At 43.4% G+C, this 18,746-nt stretch overlaps 1 protein-coding gene across 5 annotated transcripts in view; it reads right to left on the bottom strand.

Annotated features, from left to right (window-relative positions):
* BAHD1 (bromo adjacent homology domain containing 1) overlaps positions 1 to 18,746 on the bottom strand; it is a 569,963-nt gene that overhangs the window by 120,762 nt on the left and 430,455 nt on the right. For all 5 annotated transcript variants that reach the window (XM_078659804.1, XM_078659803.1, XM_078659806.1 and 2 more), the window contains exon 3: positions 9,039 to 9,412. In XM_078659804.1, the coding sequence (XP_078515930.1) occupies positions 9,039 to 9,412 (374 nt within the window). The remainder of the gene's footprint in view (positions 1 to 9,038; positions 9,413 to 18,746) is intronic.

The following is an 18,746-nucleotide window of genomic DNA, read 5'->3' as shown; positions in this document are numbered from 1 at the left end:
AAGTCGGCTGGCGGGTGGAGGAGGATGATCTCTCGCTTCGCTCGTAATTATGGCCAACTCAGGATAAGTGTGGCGGAGTAACGGCCCAGGAATGGGGAGCTTAGATCGGAGCTCTACCCTGGTGCTGCTGTCGCCATTGCGTGCCAAGCCACGCCCCCCAGACATTCATATGACCCATAATGGTGGATCATAGAAAAAAATAGGAGGAAGCGGAAGCAAGCTGGAAAAGGTAGCCTCCGTAACGAGGGTCGAAATTAATTATGCCCTTTCAGTTCCTCTCCAGCACTGGACAAGGTGGTTTCACTAAATGTAACCGGGTCTAAAAAGGGGGCTGCATTTCCTAAAGCCGGGAGATTCTAGATGCAGTAACTTCGGCCACCTCAAATGGTTAGCTCCTCAGCTCAATAAAGAGGAAACCCACTGTGGATAATTCTGTGTAACTGGCAGATAATGCTGAAGATGCAGCTTCCATGGATGGGGAGCAATTGTAAAGCAATTGGTTCCAGAGTGATGTCTTCAAAGTGCAGTGCATTGTAAACAGGCCAGTGGCTGTCAGGAGGTAAGCCGACCTTCAGATTATCTTTGAGAAGACAGTTCACAAATAACAGCCTGAGTCGTAATGTGCCAGGACCACCAACTTAAAATCATGTCATGGGGTGAGATTTTTGATGCCTTTTAGTGCCCTAAAAGGATCAGGGACTTTTTATGTTTTTCACGTGGAGTTAACTCTAAAGTCTTTCATCTGACTTAAAGCTCTAGGAACTGGCCCAATCACAATGACGGGAACACAGCCAAGTGCAATAAAACAGTTCAGCAAAGACTGGATTTCTAGACCTAAGATAGCCGACTTTGGCTTCAGAGTCAAAGAGCAATCTCACCCACTCCAAAACACCATCTGCAACCAATGTCGCCTACCCTAAGGCGATGCACAAAAAATACTTTTTCTAGTTTCGAAAAACTGGAACCCAGAGATCTTGGAGTTTATAATTATTTCCAACAATGCAGGTGTTCTCAACAATGTGACCTATCAATTAGAGGGTCCTGTGCAGACTTTTAGTGTTTAACATGAACCATAGCCGATCCAACCAACTTAGGTCTGTTGTTCCTCATACAACCTTCCCCATGCTCTCACTCTCACCCTCATATGGTAGCATCTTTTTTCACTTTGTTTTGGTGCGTATTTCTCCCTATCCACTAATTACTAGTGCATTTTCCCACAGGCTATTGTCCAGTGGGTGTTGTCCCAACACTTCTTCTGCCGTTCTCCACGCTCAAGAAAGTCATGATGTTCTTCTTTTATGGATAATGTAATGCACCAAAGTCTAGTTGTTAGGTTTCCGCATATGGCAGAGGCGCAGAAGGACACAGATGTGGAAATTGTTTTCTGTGCACAGAGGTTTCCTTGCCTTCTTCTGGGCAAGAAGTGTTCAGCAAGGGAAGGACGTTTCACTTTGTGCTTTGGTAACTTCTATATTGAAGATGCTGTGTAACTGGAGTTACAGTGCAAAAACTAATGGAAGTATTAGAAATTAAAGGCTATGCTGATATCGGAGGTGATTTGTTTCCAAGGCCCTTCAACAGAAATAGGCCAGTATTTCAAGATCGATTCAGAAAAGGGGGTGGTGATGAACAGAGTGTCTGAATTAAGCAGACCACTCTTACCCAGTCCAAAGATATGGGCTTGATCCATCACCGTTATTTAGCTCACTGCCCCATCCCAGCTCAGAACCTGGCTATATGCAAATTAGTCTGTCCCTGGCCCAGTGCATCATGGGAACAGGGCAGACCAAACTACCAAGCCAATTCTTCACCAGAAAGGAGACAAGCTACCGGGGACCGGTTTCTGGCATTTCAGCCTCGTCGGCCCGGCTTGCTTGAATCCTGATGGAGCAGTGAGCAAGGGACTCATGTCTGAGTATACCCTGCCACACCTATAGTGGCCAAAAACGATTCAGAAAAGGGGGTGGTGATGAACAGAGTGTCTGAATTAAGCAGACCACTCTTACCCAGTCCAAAGATCAGGGCTTGATCCATCACCGTTATTTAGCTCACTGCCCCATCCCAGCTCAGAACCTGGCTATATGCAAATTAGTCTGTCCCTGGCCCAGTGCATCATGGGAACAGGGCAGACCAAACTACCAAGCCAATTCTTCACCAGAAAGGAGACAAGCTACCGGGGACCGGTTTCTGGCATTTCAGCCTCGTCGGCCTCGCTTGCTTGAATCCTGATGGAGCAGTGAGCAAGGGACTCATGTCTGAGTATACCCTGCCACACCTATAGTGGCCAAAAACGATTCAGAAAAGGGGGTGGTGATGAACAGAGTGTCTGAATTAAGCAGACCACTCTTACCCAGTCCAAAGATCAGGGCTTGATCCATCACAGTTATTTAGCTCACTGCCCCATCCCAGCTCAGAACCTGGCTATATGCAAATTAGTCTGTCCCTGGCCCAGTGCATCATGGGAACAGGGCAGACCAAACTACCAAGCCAATTCTTCACCAGAAAGGAGACAAGCTACCGGGGACCGGTTTCTGGCATTTCAGCCTCGTCGGCCCGGCTTGCTTGAATCCTGATGGAGCAGTGAGCAAGGGACTCATGTCTGCTTTGGGAGAGGAATCTGAGTGGGGAATCTATCGAGTTTGAATGCAAACAGTCGTCACCGAGGGTAGAGTACTGATCAGAACTTGCTGAGGTAGCAAATAATCTAGCCTCACAGCTCTAGCCATGTATCTGTCGAAGGGGCTAGCCCCCCTTCTCTGTTCCCACAGGAGTTGTGCATAACTATTGGCTTATGTAGTCCTGTTTCTAACCTCCATACTAGGAAGCCAGAAGGACACGGAAGTGTAGTCATCCCCTTGATGGATCCACTATGTGCCTCAAGGTATTCATTGGTGATCACATCAGTGTGATCTGGGTTATAAAGGGACATTTCCTCTGTCCCTGAGAGGAGCATGACATGCCACACACCACAGTCTTCAACAGTGTTTTCTCCAGGGAGTGCATCAACAGCATTTGATCAGGATGCTTAAGAATCTGTAGGGGTCAGCACAATCAGGCCTTTTAGAGAGGATACAAATAGTGGGACCTGGCGGCACCTGTGCCATCTTTAAGAGCCAGAGCCACCTCGAGTGACTCTCTGCCATGATCAGTCCTTGCCCCCCTCCAAATCCACCCCTTACAATTATGCAGGTGGTTGCACGGAAGCTGCGGACAGATGGTGGGCAATGTGCCCCCACCTAACTCGGTATCAACTGAGGCCCACTTGGTTCCAGGCTCACCTTCTCCAGCACTATTTCCATTCACCTACTGCCTCACACTGCCAGGGGTAGCGCAGCTCTTCCTCTGCTACTCTCCACTGTGTCCACTCCTCCATGGGGTCAACGTAAACAGTCACCTGACCAGAGGCCCAGGGCTGCCAGAGCCAAGGTCTGGGCCACGGACACCACGTGAGACTCCAAAGAGACAGCCTCCTTGACTGGGCCGGTCTCACGGGCAGTAGACCCTGCACCACATGACTCTCCTCAGCATCAGCCGAAAGCCTTCTCTTGATCCACATCCATGTCAACACTGTCCTCATCAGCTCCTCTGGTCCTGCAGAGTGCTGATCTTGTGTTTAGTGCAGAATTTTTAAACAGGATTATGTTGGATACAGTCCAGACTTGCTTTGCTTGCTGCCGCCATCACGGCCCCTTGATCACATCTTTAGACTTTGGTATATATTTCATAATACATGAGCATGAAAAAAATATTGTTTTGAAAGCCTAATATACTTGGGGTAACAGAGATTGCTCTTCCAAGATAAACTGCTGAACCTCCCCATCTATCTAAAGAGTTTTTTTGGATTATCACATGAATTTAAGTCATCCTCAATCCTCCTAATCCCTTTTCACCCTTTTAATATACTGTTCAACATACTAGCTTCTTTCATTGCAAACTTTCAGGGAGAAGCATTAGTTGAAGATGCTGCTTAACCTTTAATTTTTACAGGTACATTGTCCCAGTTCAGTCTCCAACACAGCTCTTAGATATTTCAACCAAATTATATACGATTCTTTTTGGGATGTAATAAATTCTTAATGACTCGCTGGTACACCTGACGATTTCTGCTTAGCCAAGTGGCTGAAGAAACTCATAACGGCTATTCCTGTTATTTTTGTTGCTCTTTTTAAAACTTTGCTAACGTCAAGTTTAATGACAGCAGCCTGGAAGAATGACCTATTCAGACCATTATTGAAAAACCCTTCACTCAGTCCTGAAGATAGTCAAGATGGCCTCAGACTGAAGACATGCCTAGACAAAAAAAACATAAAAGGGGCCCCAATAGTGAATTTAGGTAGATAAAATAGTGGCCCGTGTTTGCATATTAGGACATTTTTTAACTTGTAAATACACGTTGTACAAGTGTTTTGCAAAGTATTGGACACTGCATACATTTGCGCTTGATGCAGACAATGATCATTTTAATATTGGGCAAATCAGCAGTAAAACCTGCCCAGCAGACGATAAAACAGACCCCAAAACAGCCAAAAAACCGGCCCATACTCTGACCTGTCAGACCAGCCCATTGAACAGTGCCCGACTGCCTGATGGGCAAGTCCGACCATGAAGATAGTATACATACAAGTATGTATATCATATTTCTACAGCACAAACCTATCCAATAGATAACAGAGAGCTGTAGAGACAGTAATGACTTTAGACCTAAATCTCTGCTCCCATTCTTGAACAAAGTTTTGGAGAAATTTGTTTTGACCTAATTGCATGAATTAATCAAATGCAATAATATTCGGGGCTACTATCAGGTAGGCTTCTGCACAAGGGGGAGTAATGCGTTAGTTTATATAACTGTTCTTAATGACGGCGGTGATGTTGGGACACTGATTCCGTTCATCTATCGAATGCTTTCAACATGATCAACCACCACATTCCATCCTCAAGTCTGGAAACTTGGGGACCATTTTGAAATGACTATAAGATATTTTAAAAGATATATATTTTTTTTTAACTGTGCTCTTTACCTTATAAATCAAAATCAAAGTATCTCTGCTGTAACGTCCCTTAGAGGTTCGTTTAACTCCCAACTGTTTCATCAGATAGGCGTCCATTTTAATATGCATGCTGATGACGCAAAACTAATCTCTGGTCTCACTAAATAATCGGTTGGCCTGGGATCAAGCCAGCCATCAAACTACCTCCTCTTCAACACCAGTGGAAAGCTACTAACTTTCTGAAGTTGAACCCATCAAAAACAGAACTTTTGCTAACCATGCCTGGTGCTTTCAAGGTCGCCAATTTTCTCTGTGTTCTCGCGTGTTCTCACTCCTTCTACATCAGTATGGAATCTAGGCATTAACCTTGACTCTAACTTGTTTAAAACCCAAATATCTAAGCCAGACAATGTTTTTTTAGGCAATTAAACTTCTGACATTGATGCTTATTTTTATTGAGAAACAATGTATATCCTGTTCATCAATGCCTTGGTCCAATCAAGGCTGTGTAAGGGAAATGCTATTATGTAGCTGCTCCAAATACTTGTTTAAATCAACACAGAGCTGAGGGAATCATCACAAGACTACTATTGAAAGTACTGAAACAGTTGCACTATCTCCCTGTCAAATGGCATGTCTTGTATAAAGCAATGGTAATAGTCCGCAAAGGTCCTTAACAAATTCCCCAGTTTACTGCAACAAACTTTTCCTGGTACAAGCCCAATCATGCGATGTACTCTCTCCATCACTATTGTTAAACTTCCCCAGATCTCATAAAGTGACATTTGGGGAAGGGCGGCCTCTGTTGCTGCTGCAAAGGCCTGAAAACCTTATGTATTGCACTACGAGCCTAAGTATGTCTGCATCCATTCAAGAAACAATTGATATCCTTTCTGTTCACCAATAAACAGTAGCTCTCCATCCTCTGGGTACCACTGTGAATTACAAGTGCCAATATTCTTCAGTGAAAGTGCGCTCACTGTGCATTATGACCCAAGCTGCACCACACTGATGAGGCCCAACAACACAAAAACTGGTCTGGGTATATTTGATTTCCGATCTACAGGAAACCTGACCTAGGGTGGAGGAAGACCATGTCTGATTTGCATATGGCTGGCTTTCGTTTGGTGTGGCACAGTAGACAGAAAAAAGATGGACTAGAATGTGACCTGAGCTTCGGTCAGCAGCTGAGACTTTTACATGAACTCCACCCATCACGTTTGTGTTACATTGTGCCACACTATATAAAATGAGTTTGCCATGATGTGAGTCCCATGCTTATTGTGCTATAGAACTCGAGCTGTACCTCACTGATGAGGCCAATGAGGCTGAAGCTGGCTTGAGATAGCTTGTGCTCCCATCTAGAGGTGACCCAGCCTGGGAGCTCTGTGTGGACTGTTCCTATTAGAACTGGACCAAGCTGATTTACATAAGGATGGCCCCTGCCTGGAGTGGCATTGCAAACAAAACAATGAACTAGAATGCAGCTTTGGCAATTGTCAGAGGGAAAGCCTTTTACAGGTATTCCATCAATCAAAATTGCGTTTTATTTTAACTTTTCATGACAGCACAACATGGTAATCAAACAGAGGAGTAATCATACCACCTGCTGTGTGATCCTTGAAACCTATTTTGTTCCAAAAAGTATAAACATTGTTTTGCGCTGGTTCAACTAAAGCAGTGCAGCAACATTTTGCATTGAAAGGAGGCATTGCCAAATGCAAACATCATACGAGTATTATCCCTTTAGTACACCTACTCTGCAGGATCCCAACCGTACCAGGATCTCTAACTTCTTTATTAAAGGAACAGTGTTAACCAGGTCAAAGTAGCATAAACATCTGGAGATAGAGGACCCACGAAGAGTCTCAAAATATCTCCATGACCAAGAGGATCATAATCTGAGGTAGCCGCATCAGTTTACAGGAAACTAAAACTCTTACCTGGGTTATCCGTGGTAATCTTTAACTGTGTTAGGAGAAACCTCCCATTGAAAAGAATGCTGGGACCCTGTAAAGGTTTGGGATGTATTTTTAATCTGTCTGACAAGAAACTCTAATGATCAACCCCTGTGAACCTTTTCATATGTACTGGAATGTTTTGGTTATGTATCTGCATTGGTGAATGTATTTACTTCAGATTGTTCTCCTGAGATATAACAAGCTGGGTATTATGTTCATAGGCGAGACTTCTTTGTAGGATGTAATGAGATTGTATAACGTGAATATCACAGTGCTTGAGAAAAGCAAAAGCGACTGATGAGGGCAAACTTCACTTCCCATTAATACGGTTATTATTGCATATTTCGGTGGAGACTGTATGATTATTACGGAGGGAGGGAAGGGTTATAATTATGACAAATGCTTATGTGAAATGAGATGTTGGTAACAGCATGGGCGCTATGATTATTTGTAGAATGTTTTGACTGTTTGGTTATGTGCTAAAGGCAATAAAGATAAAAAGGTTTAGCTAAGCTTGCAAGCACCTACAATGCTTTTACACATGCAATAAATCAATGCATCTCAGGTGGGTCTTCTCAGTTTACAACTATTGCAGATTAAGGTATTTGTAATAGTGGCCATTTCTGTATTGTTTCCTGTACAGTTATGTCTTCAGCGCTTAGATTGATTGTACTCCGTCTGCTCGATGGTCTTTGATAATTATGCCTTCCCAATCTCATGAGAACTGTTCTCATGATCATCAAACACGACTGCAATACAGGGCATGGAATTAGGGAATCGGAAAAATGCATAAAATGCCTTGTAGAACATTCACTGTCAAAGTTGGTTCTTCTGCAATGGCTGACATTCATGGAGGAGGGAGGAAAATCGATCCTTCAAAATAAACCCTTGTGTAAATGATGTAAAGAGAAGTCCAACAATCTAATGTACTTTCATACGCGGTCATTAACAGCAGTTCACAGATTAGAAGTTGAAGGAGTTGTTCTATGTAAAAGAAAGGTGATTTAGGCAGTCAAAAGTGCTTTCTTTCATTGGATGTCTATACATGGGTAGGCCATAATCCCTTCCTTTTCAAAACGGACAGAGCGTTATTCTTTTAAAGCTTTTTCTTCTTGGGTAAAACATGATACATTCTCTCATCCTATGGTACTTTTCCCACCACAGATCACGAAGCAGAGAAACAATGTGCATGAGTTCATTGCTCCACAGACTGATCTTCCATCAGTCAAACTGTCAAGGAGTGTGGGATGGAACATTAAATGCTGAAGTAGTGATATTCATGTACTCTATATTAAAAGGTCTGCACGTTTGCCTTTCATTTGACTGCAGGCTTAAAAAGTGATCTTAGATCACTGCTTTGTTCAAGGTGGATTGTTACAATCACTTTAGGTTACTTGTTCAGCTCTAATTCTGAGATCACTGATCACATGTCTGGATTACAGAAGCAGCTTTTAAACTTTTACCACTGAACCAATCCATAAGCTCCAGCATGATGCTGCTCAGTTGCCAAGAAGCATTTTTAATTTCCTATCCCATGCAAGAAGCACACCCAGCATAACGTTACCATTAAGTGGTTTAATGCACTCCATAAGCATAAGAGGACAGTTCTGTAAAACTCATTACTCCTCATTATTGTTCTCTTACCCCTTCACTAATATAAGGTTTATTAGATTTGTTATTAACATTTGATTAATTGGGTATTACAGTAATGCATTACATGGAGGTGTACACTTACGTTCACGTTTGAGCCAATGTTTTTACATTAGAAAGCCGTCTTATAGTTTGGGTTTTTAAGGTATTAACAACCTTTTGGGAGATGGTACACATGCTTATTTTTACATTTACACAATTGAATGGACATATCTGGATCTACCTTTCTAATCAAATAAACCATGAATTTTCATGAGCCAATATGTTCACGTTCACCCTCCCCCACTGTCTTCATGTTAGGAATTATTGAATAGTATACTTTTGAAAAACAAGTTGGTGTTCTTTAGTCTGGTTTCCTAACTTGAGGGGAAACAAATTATTAATCGGTTGACTAACTAGATATCATTTACTGTAATAAAATATATTGACTTGCACTTACCACCACATAAACAGCTTTCTCACATGATGGCCCCACAGGTATCCATCCATTTGTTGCTCTTCTCCTGCTGATCCGTTGCTGTTTTGGGTGAGCATGACTTCTAGATGTCTTACTGTCTGCAGAATGAACGCAGCTAGTATTACGAAAACCAGATTTGGAGCCGCTGGGGGGTTTAGAGCTCTGTGGGCACTCGCGTGCCATCTTTAAAGTTGTCATTATCTGAGGTTGGGAGTTGGGCGTCTGTAGGTAGGGAACAGGCTCTGCAGCAGGAGGGACACTGGGAACAGGACATCCTGAGAGTGGGTGAGCAGGAGACATGGGATTCCCTGCTGCGGGAATTGGTAAGCCAAGCTGGTCCAGAGATTTGCAGCTTTCTGGAAAAGAAAGAAGAGAACATGGTATGAAAATAATACAAACGCAGGCAAACCATGAAAACTAATAAGAATGTATCATTACTTTGACATTAAGGGTATAAGAGCCCAATTTTTCTATCAAGGTACCAAACCCTGAATTTTATCCGAACATTAGTTGACACTGGAACGATGGTATTCACTGTCTCTATCCTTCCACCCATTTTCTAGCAGTTCCAACTCCAATGAATTGTATCCAACACAGCAAAAATATATCATAAGCAATTATCTACTAGTCGTCTTCCTCCTTGCAGTCTTTAAACGTCTGACTTGGCCACCTCACGAGACATCGTGCTGCCTAACTAATTAAATGTTCCTCTCCGGATTCTGTCCTCCAGCTAGTGTCTCGTCTTGCTCCTCTCTTACGGATGTGCCATAAATGTCTGCTTCCCTCTTCAAACCGCATGTTTTCTTATATTCTCTATGAGAGGCGTCCCCAGCAAAGTTTGTCTTTTTCAATTTCTATCTCTTTGTCCTTTGCCGGGCAGGCATTAATTAATGGGTTTTACCTATGCCCTTACCTGCTGGGGGAAAACCTAAGCAGCATCTGGGAATTAAACAGCTGCTCAGTGACAAACAAGGGTCTTCTATGCAAAGTTGTTTGTCCCTTCTGCCACTCACTGTATGCTCTATTAATAGGGGAATGTGAATGTGTCCCTGGGGTTTTTGAGCGGTACTTTCCATGTACACTTAGGAAGTTCTGCTCCTCTTCTGGCCCATCCTATTAGATGGCTTTCAAAGCTTTCAAGAGAGGAGCATTCCAAAAGGATGGCTCTTAACTCCTCAGGGGATTGAGGGGAAGGAAAGGATAAAGAGAAGTACAACATGTGCTGTTGGCGGACTGCCCACTGAAAGAGAGAGATGAATGAATAGGTATTTGAGACACTTAGGAAGAATGACCTTAACTCAGGCACTGAGTGAAATGTGAATCAAAATCGAAGTGGAAAGCCTTTCTGGTTAACTCCAGCGCAGTTAATGAAGAAACCTACACCTGATCAAGGCAATATTTATACACCTATACACTGTAATGGTCTGCTTCGCCTGAAAACAATTGTTCTCATGGCATTTAACAGTAGTGCCTACAGCGTTGCCCTAATACACATTACATTAGAAATATCTTGTGCCTAGTATCTTCTTTTTCTCCACTGCCTGCTTCTTGGTCGTAAAGAGGAAAAAAAGAAAACGGAAACGGTATCCTTCTACAGAGAAAGAGGGTTGGATCGCTGCGATCACAGCAGTCAATCCTCTACGTTTTTTTACTGGTTAAGTTATAAAAAAAACTTAAATAAGGAATCCCTTGAGAGGCTCTTAAAGGACAACAAGGTACAAGGCAAAAGGGAAAAGGAGAAGAAACATACCCATGTTTGTACCTTTTATTTGCTTTATGGTAGTCTCTAGAGTGTAATAAGGTGAAAGAGAAAGAGAAATTGGAAACCCATCCTAAGGGAGTGTGTATAAGAAAGGAACGCAAGCCAACAATCCTGACCAATCTGATGAAGAATTTGGATCTGCTAAAGCCCATTTAGACAGTTTAGCCATCCTTTTCTGTCTAAACTATCCATGCATCTGGAAGGAATTTAAAGTAAAACAGCAGTTCATATGTTTATGTGCAGGCTTTAACCATAGGAAGCGGAGGAGTCAGACTTTTGACCCTTTGCAGTTTAACCTAGGTGGCCATTCGACCATTGCCGATTAGGATGCTGGTTCAGTTCAGCCAGTGTGCAAGAAAGGGATCCCGGCTCTAAGCAGATAATACACTACCTTGAATTGTGCTCCGAGGGCAGTTACCAATGCCATATATGCCTTGCATTCTATTGTTAAAAACTTCCAAAAACGATCTTCAGCTCTTAAAGAAAATAAACATTAGCAGAACTCATCAGCAAGTTGGAAGTCCAGGCACCATTATTATGTGTTTTCATTTGGCAGGCTAAGGGTAGTCAAAGACGCATCTGAGTCAGTAGTCAGAAATACCAGGTATAGGCAAGAGACTGGATGGTAAAGGAAGTTCAGAAGTCGATTATTGTGAAGATTTATTTTCTGGGAAATCAACTGTTCAAGCCCAAAGCACACAACCCGATGCACTGAGCCCTCAAAAAACACAGGAATTACATCCAGGACACGTAGCTAAGGAACTTTTTCTCCTCGATGGTCAAGAAATAGTCCTTCTTAGCATTAATGGAATACTATTCCTCATAATGCAATTGATCTAATCACCCTGAGCATCTATTCAGCAGGATGAACCCTCAAAGGGAAATAGGGAAAGGATCACTTGTTCTAGCTCTTACAAAACGAATGCAGACGTTGCCGGGTCTGCCTTTTGGAAGGGAAGTCTTTCTGATTGTTAGTGGCTCGCCAGTCTGCAACCAGTTTAGATTTGTTTGTCAAGATCACATACAAAAAGTCAGGGAGGAACCAGATCAGAGCCCTTTTAGAATAAGTAATGTAATCTGCTCCTTGACAAAGCTGAACCTTCAGTTTTAATTTTCTTCTTCAGGTAACGTGTAGATTTCTTGGCAGATATCCTGAGCAGAACCTTCCCCTTATTTCTGGAGTATGGCTCGGCCAAACAACATTTGTCAACTTAAACGACCCTTAGTGTGCCTTTATGTTGGAAAGGGAAAAATATTTACTTTTCGCCAGTTCACGCACTAATTACTGAATGAAGGTACTTTCCTTTTTTCCCCTGCTATTTTCCTTTGTTTGATTGTCAATGTGCTGGCAAGGATCAAGAGGGAGAAATATCAAGCGTATCCTTTTCTAGAGATGAATGAGATAGTTTCTTCTACAGACACAACTAGTATTAGAGTAGGCATGAGCATTGCCAGTTTTGCCTTGTCCTATGAAGTTCAAAGTTTTTCAAACACTTTCTTGCAGATTGTTGAATCTGTCAACTTGGAAACTGGAAAATTGTGGCACAAGTTCGGGATCTGCCCAGGGCTTTAATAGTTGTCTTGAAGACTTCTAGATGTTGATGTAAGCTCAAAGTGTATGACTGACAATGGTCATCATTCTGGTCTTGGCATGGGGTACAAAATAGTCAACCTCGTGACTGTGGTCCACAGCTTGAAATGTTGTCTCTTCAGAGGCAGTATTATGTAGGCTCACATCTTCCTTCCTTAGAATTCAATGGTGAAATGGCCAGACATTAGGACGTTTATTGAGTTTTTGGGTGATCTGGTGGGTATACATCCTTAAAGGCTTTTCTTTGTCTCAACTGGGAGGTTGTCATCCATTCCAGCGTATAACCTTTACTCAAGTTTTATCTACTTTACAGTTATTTGAAGTTATTTGAACTGAACTAATTTACAGGTAATGCTGTTTGAATTTCTCACGGAACTCTTGTTAAAGCTCCTGTCAATGAAGGTAATATTCTAGTAGCTATTACTATAAGTAGACAACATGGGGAGCAGTGGTTCCTCCTAATCAGGGCTTATCTACGATTATTTCCAGTTTGATCCTTAAGTATGGTTCAACTTTTGTACCAGAGACAGCCTTTCTTTCCCATATGGAAACATACTGCAATACCCTCGTTTTCCCCTGGATCCAAACTCTCTGGAGAAATCCAGTCTTCACAAAGTTGCCCATACCTAGAATAGCAGTGGAAAACTTGCGGAAAAGTACCTGGCATCTAATATTCCCAGAATTGCTGTGTTTGTCTGGCTAAGGAGGGCCGGAAGAGATCAAGGGTTACTTTGAAGGTGGGTCAAGGCTGTAACCTTAATGGCATACAAGTTGACAAGAGATAGTTTGTCAGTGAACGATTCACTACCACTGGACAAACGGCTATTCCAATACAGGAGCAGCAGCTTCTTAGGCAGAAGCTTAGTATCTGCAATATACTTTGGTTCTGGGGGCTTTTTTCCATTGTGACAAGGTAATCACTAGCATGAGTCTGAATAAATATTGGAAAGCTTGTTAGGCAGTGGAGCGTCCGTTTTAAGAGGTGATTCATATCATATGTGGAATCACTGAAACAAGGACAGTAGTCCAGGAGAAACAAGGTAGCTATGAGCTCCTGTGCACTGGTAGCCAATTGAACTGACATGTATTCTCTCCGGGATACCCTTCATAGTCTTACAAGTTTTCAAATCCACCAGTTTTATCCAGAGGGTGGAGCCTTACGGACTCTAACTATATATACACATGTCGACATAACGTGCTCGATTAGCAGACAGATTCAGATCCTCAGACCTGGTAAGACTCAAATATGGTTTCGGGTTCAAATAGGTGTTTGTGATCAAAACAGGATTTCAAGTCAGGTGCTAATGTGTAATCAATTGTGTTTGGCCACATAATTTTTCTTCGATGCTCATGCACACTTTACTCCTTGAGCATGAAAGTGAAGTGCCCCACCACGTCTTCTGAAACACTTCCCAAATAAGGACATTCCACACAAGCACTGCCAAGGGTGCAGATGGTGCCTCTGAAGGGGCGCTGTTCTGAGAGGAGACAAGCTGTATCCTGTGTCTAATGGGATGATAATTTATTAAAGGCTTGCAGGAATTGATATGGGTATCAAATGAAGACTCTTCACAGAGCACAGGCATGCCAATTTAATAATAATAAACGAGTTTCTAAAGCGCCTGGTTATACTATACAGTATGTCCCCGCACTGCAGCAAAAAACCAGCTCTGGACCGATTACAACAGATACCGACCACCCCTCACTAAGGCCGGAACTGTGGATAGAGCCATGTTTTTAGTTTCTTTCGGAAAATCCCCTCTGATGGTTCCGACCTGAGTGTCAGTCAGTCAAATTATCTTTATTCGACTCAATTAAAAGTCATACAAAGAAATTAAAAAACATTTCATACAAGGAGTTAGGAACACTTCATACATGTTAAAATATGACAATAACATCGTTTACATTAAAAGAAATCTAGGCATACAAAAGTTAAAAAGGAATAACAATAGATCTAATGGGTATGTTTTTTCATCCTAGCTGCAGCTACCAAGAAGTTGGCTATACAAAAGGTAATACGTGGGTTGATCAGTGATTGTAAAAAGAGCAGGGCCGGTCTCACTTGTGTGAAGCCAGCTTCCTTCAAAACTGGTAACAGATATTTTTTCCTTGGCTCTAAATAAAACCCACAAAACATAACAAAGTGCATAGTGTCTTGAGGTGAAAAATGGTCACAGCTGCAGGGTGAAGCTAATTCTGATTTTTCCCATGTTTTAAAGGTGCCTAAATAAAAATGTAGCAAATTAAACCTAAACTTAGTTAAAAGGAACCTATGGAATGGGTTTGTAACAAAGCCAAGATAAGGTGCTAAAGAAAATGAGTTGACAAGTAAGTAATGACCCCTCACTGATGGTTTCACTAATTCCCTTTCCTCACGGAAAGCTCTTGCCCTCCCCATAAAGTGCTTTTTAACAAGATCAATATCTTGTACCTTGATATCTTGGGGGGAAGTAAACAGCTCTAATCGTCCCAAATCTGAGAATGCCTTCAACAGATAGGCCAGCCAAGGGATCTTTTTAAAATGGTCTAGGGACAAGACGTCGGACATGATCTTATGGTTCAGTGGAAGGTCTTCATTAAGCCACGTCTTTAACCAGAAGATCAGGGGAGCCATGTTCAACCCATCAGTGAGGAAATCTAAGCCCACCTCCATGTGTATAGAGTAAGTTGGTGTTGACTGCGGCACAGAGAGGAGTGACCGTATGAATCTATTCTCCGCTCTCTGAATTGGTTCCACGTTTACGTAACCCCAAAGTGGGGAACCATATGACGCAAGAGCAACAGATTTACTCTTATAGATTTTTAACAACGCTTCCATTGGCCTAGCACCTAGCCTTCCCGCAAAACCCATGAGGGCAGACGATGATCTAGTAACCGCCAGCCTCTTCGCCCTCACTTGAGGACCCCAAGTTCCTCTCTGGTCAAAAAGGACCCCCAGGTAGGGGAAAGTGGAGACTCTAGAAACCATATCCCCTCTACACGTGAAGGTTTTTGATCTCCTCTTACTGCTTTCTCGTCCCACCACCATAGTATGCGACTTGCTAGCGTTTATTTTTAAATCAAGCTGTTCCATGAATGTGCCAAAAGCATTTAAGAGGCGTTGAAGGCCGACACCAGTGCGCGCGATTAGCACGGCGTCGTCCGCGTACAGGAGCGCTGGGATCTTAACTGCTCCTGCACGCGGAACGTCGACTTCCTTCTCCTCCAAATGTGCACCCAAACCGTTAACATAGATGGTAAAGAGCAGGGGGGCCAATATGCAACCCTGCCTTACCCCCTTCAGGGATTTGAAAAGGGACGTGCACCTACCCTCTTTTGTGACCCGTACGGCTGCAAAAAGCTCCTGATGTAGGGAAGCCATGAATCTTACCAATGCTTCGTCGATCCCCATCCTCAGCAAGGTCGTCCATAGCTTAGCCCTGTTCACCAAATCGAAGGCCGAGGAGAGGTCCATGAATGCTAGAAACAGGGACCCCTCCTTGGCCACCGTATACTTTGATATGAGCAGGTGTAGGTTAGAGCATTGTTCGATCGTGCCTTTTCTTTCTCTGAACCCATACTGGATCTCTGACAACCCTCCACAGTTCTCAACATTGTCCCTCAACCTAGACAAAAGGACTCTGCCTAAAATCTTCACTGACGAGTCCAAGAGGGATATGGGCCTATAACACCCGGGGTCGTCCTGCTGGCCCTTTTTAAAAATGGGGACGATGGTGGAAATATCCCAGGAGGATGGTGTAGGGTTGCTATTAACGGCTGTAAAAACATTGGCCAATACCTCTACCCACAGCTTTGGGGAATGTAAGAAAAAATCCGCTGGCACCCCATCGGGGCCCGGGGCCTTATGCTTGGTTGTGGCCAAAATAGCTTTCTCCACTTCTGTGCTATAAAAATGTATTGGAGTGGCGTCTAAGGTGGCCAGCGACACCTCTTGGGATGCCTGATCCTTATCCCCATACACATTTTTGAAATGGGTCAACTACTTGTCATCTGGGATAACACAGTCCATGGCCTCATTGTTTTGGTCGGTAAAAAATGGTTGTTTGATTATTTCCCAAAATCTCCGACTGTCCTTCAGGACAGCCACGGATAGGAGATTTTCCCAAGCTTCCCTTTTGATACTTTCTTGTCTGGTTTTAATGGCTAACTTATAGATTTTCCTCAGTCTAACGATCTCGCCCCTAACCCTAGGTGTTTTTTTCAAAGCTACCATCAGAGACCTGTGTGCATTGGAACATGCGGTGTCGAACCAGCGCTTCTTATTCGGTGCTCCTTTCTTTGGCTTAGCCAGGAGATCCAACGACACCTGCCCACAGATCGACTCAAAGGCCCCTATAGTTTCACAACCCGGGGCACAAGGATTCTGGCAAACCTCAACCTGTTCCTTTAATTTCTGGAAAACCTCCGCGTAGAAGTTTTCTGGGACCACCTTTGCCCACTTAACTCTCCTACCCTGATCAGAGGTACGCAAAGTGTGGTCCAACTTCACTTTCCCAGGATTTGGCCCCATGTAATCTCCCCAAGCCACTTCAAGTAAGACAGGGTTGTGGTCACTATGGTGAGATGGCACAGTGCAGTAGGAAATCACCTGGTTTAGGATACCTTGTGTGGTGAAGATATAATCAATTATGGTTCCTGGATTGGTGCCAGTGAAGGTAGCTATTCTTAGGCCACCCTCTGGTTCGTACAAGTTGAAATTTGCCAGAAGGTCTTCTAGCTCCTCTCCTTCTGTGGTATGTTCAAAGTGAGGTCCCTTGGGACCTTCACCCCATTCCTTGTTGCTTGAACTGCATGCTAACGTGCAGGGATGAATGTTAAAATCACCTAATAAAATATACTCTGTGTCAAGCTGGGTGTTCTGACTGCCTGACCTTAGTATAGCGTCTAAGGTAGCAATGTTGCTACCGTTAATGTCCCTGTTCCCTGAGTTATAAAAATTAATGTATAAGGACCTCCTAGTGGGGTTAATCTCTCTCTCTACAATGAGGATGTTATGCGAGTCAGTGCTAATTTGTTTTAGGGAGCCCTTCAGTTCTAGAGAGAATAACATTAACAGACCTCCCTTAGCTCTGCCACTGCGGCTAGGACTAGCTGCCTTGGCAAAGCTAGTGAACCCGTCCCACCAAAAGTTAGCAGTTGTATCCCAGGTTTCCTGGAGGGCGATAATATTATGTCTTACAACAAAGCTTGACCACTCCTTGTCATTGCGTTTGGAATTGAGTCCCGCTACATTCCAACTTAGTATCTTGCAGTTTTCTATAGTTCTCTTCGCCACAGAATCGGTCAAGGGAACCCCATCTTCTGCTCGTGGATGGGGACCTCCATTAGCCGATGAGTTACCTCCTATCTCTGGTGCAATTAACTGAACGTGAGAAATATCATTATCAATATCATTAACATTCTCATTAAGGGCATCACCAACAATCTTGACCAGAATTTGGTCAGGAGCAATTTCCCTTTCTGGAGCGACTTGCGCTCTGCGGCCTTCCAAGCTAGTTGTCTCATTCATGTTTGTGCCATTTATAGGTCCTCTGCCCCTATCTTTGGGGTTGCTTATTATGCGTGGGACCCTAGATCCATTTGTTGGCGTATTTGGACCCCCCATACGTCAATCGCAATCATTTAAATTTGCCAAAACCCCATACCTATTCGCTGTGCCAAACCCCCAATCATGGGGTGGGGCCCCCAATCCCCATCCATTTGTTACTACATTCCACCTGGGTAGTGGGGTATTGGGACGCATCGGAAACTGCTCATCATCCAACCAGGCTCCAAACCCATTTCCACAGCTCCCACGGTCGTTTGCCGAGACACCCACCCCCCACCTATTCGTTGTATTCCAATGTGATCTAGGGGTCCTAGAAAATAACGCGTTCTGATGATCACCTGGCCCTGTACCAAGTCTATTTACTGGACCAATACCCTGATCATTATGTATAGGTCTAAGGCCCCCACCCCATCTGTTGCTTCTTGTGGTCCACCCTGATCTTGGGATATTTGGATGTATCGCGTTTTGCTGCTCACTATAGAAGAATTTTAGGGTAAGAGGGATTATAGATCCACTTCTTCGTTGGGGGGAAATATATTTGACAGGACATTTGGGAGCACGGCTGCGTTTGAAAAATTTAACACTACGCAGTCCCCCTTAAACTTTTTTTGCCTGTTCCCTATCCATGTCATCCTCCTCGCCATTACGATTTCCCCTGCCAACTGTTCTTTCCCATAATGTGTTATCTGCATGTTGCGCGTCAGCCAGTGTAACGCCTTGCTTGTCAGGGACGAGATAGATTCTATCTGGCCATGGGATAAGATAGGTACATTAGCTAGTACCAGTACC

The sequence above is a fragment of the Lissotriton helveticus genome, chromosome 9 (genome assembly GCF_964261635.1).
Source record: "Lissotriton helveticus chromosome 9, aLisHel1.1, whole genome shotgun sequence".
NCBI classification, from domain to species: domain Eukaryota; kingdom Metazoa; phylum Chordata; class Amphibia; order Caudata; family Salamandridae; genus Lissotriton; species Lissotriton helveticus.
Note: the sequence above shows the minus strand (reverse complement) of the source record. Positions and strands in the feature narration are given on the sequence as shown.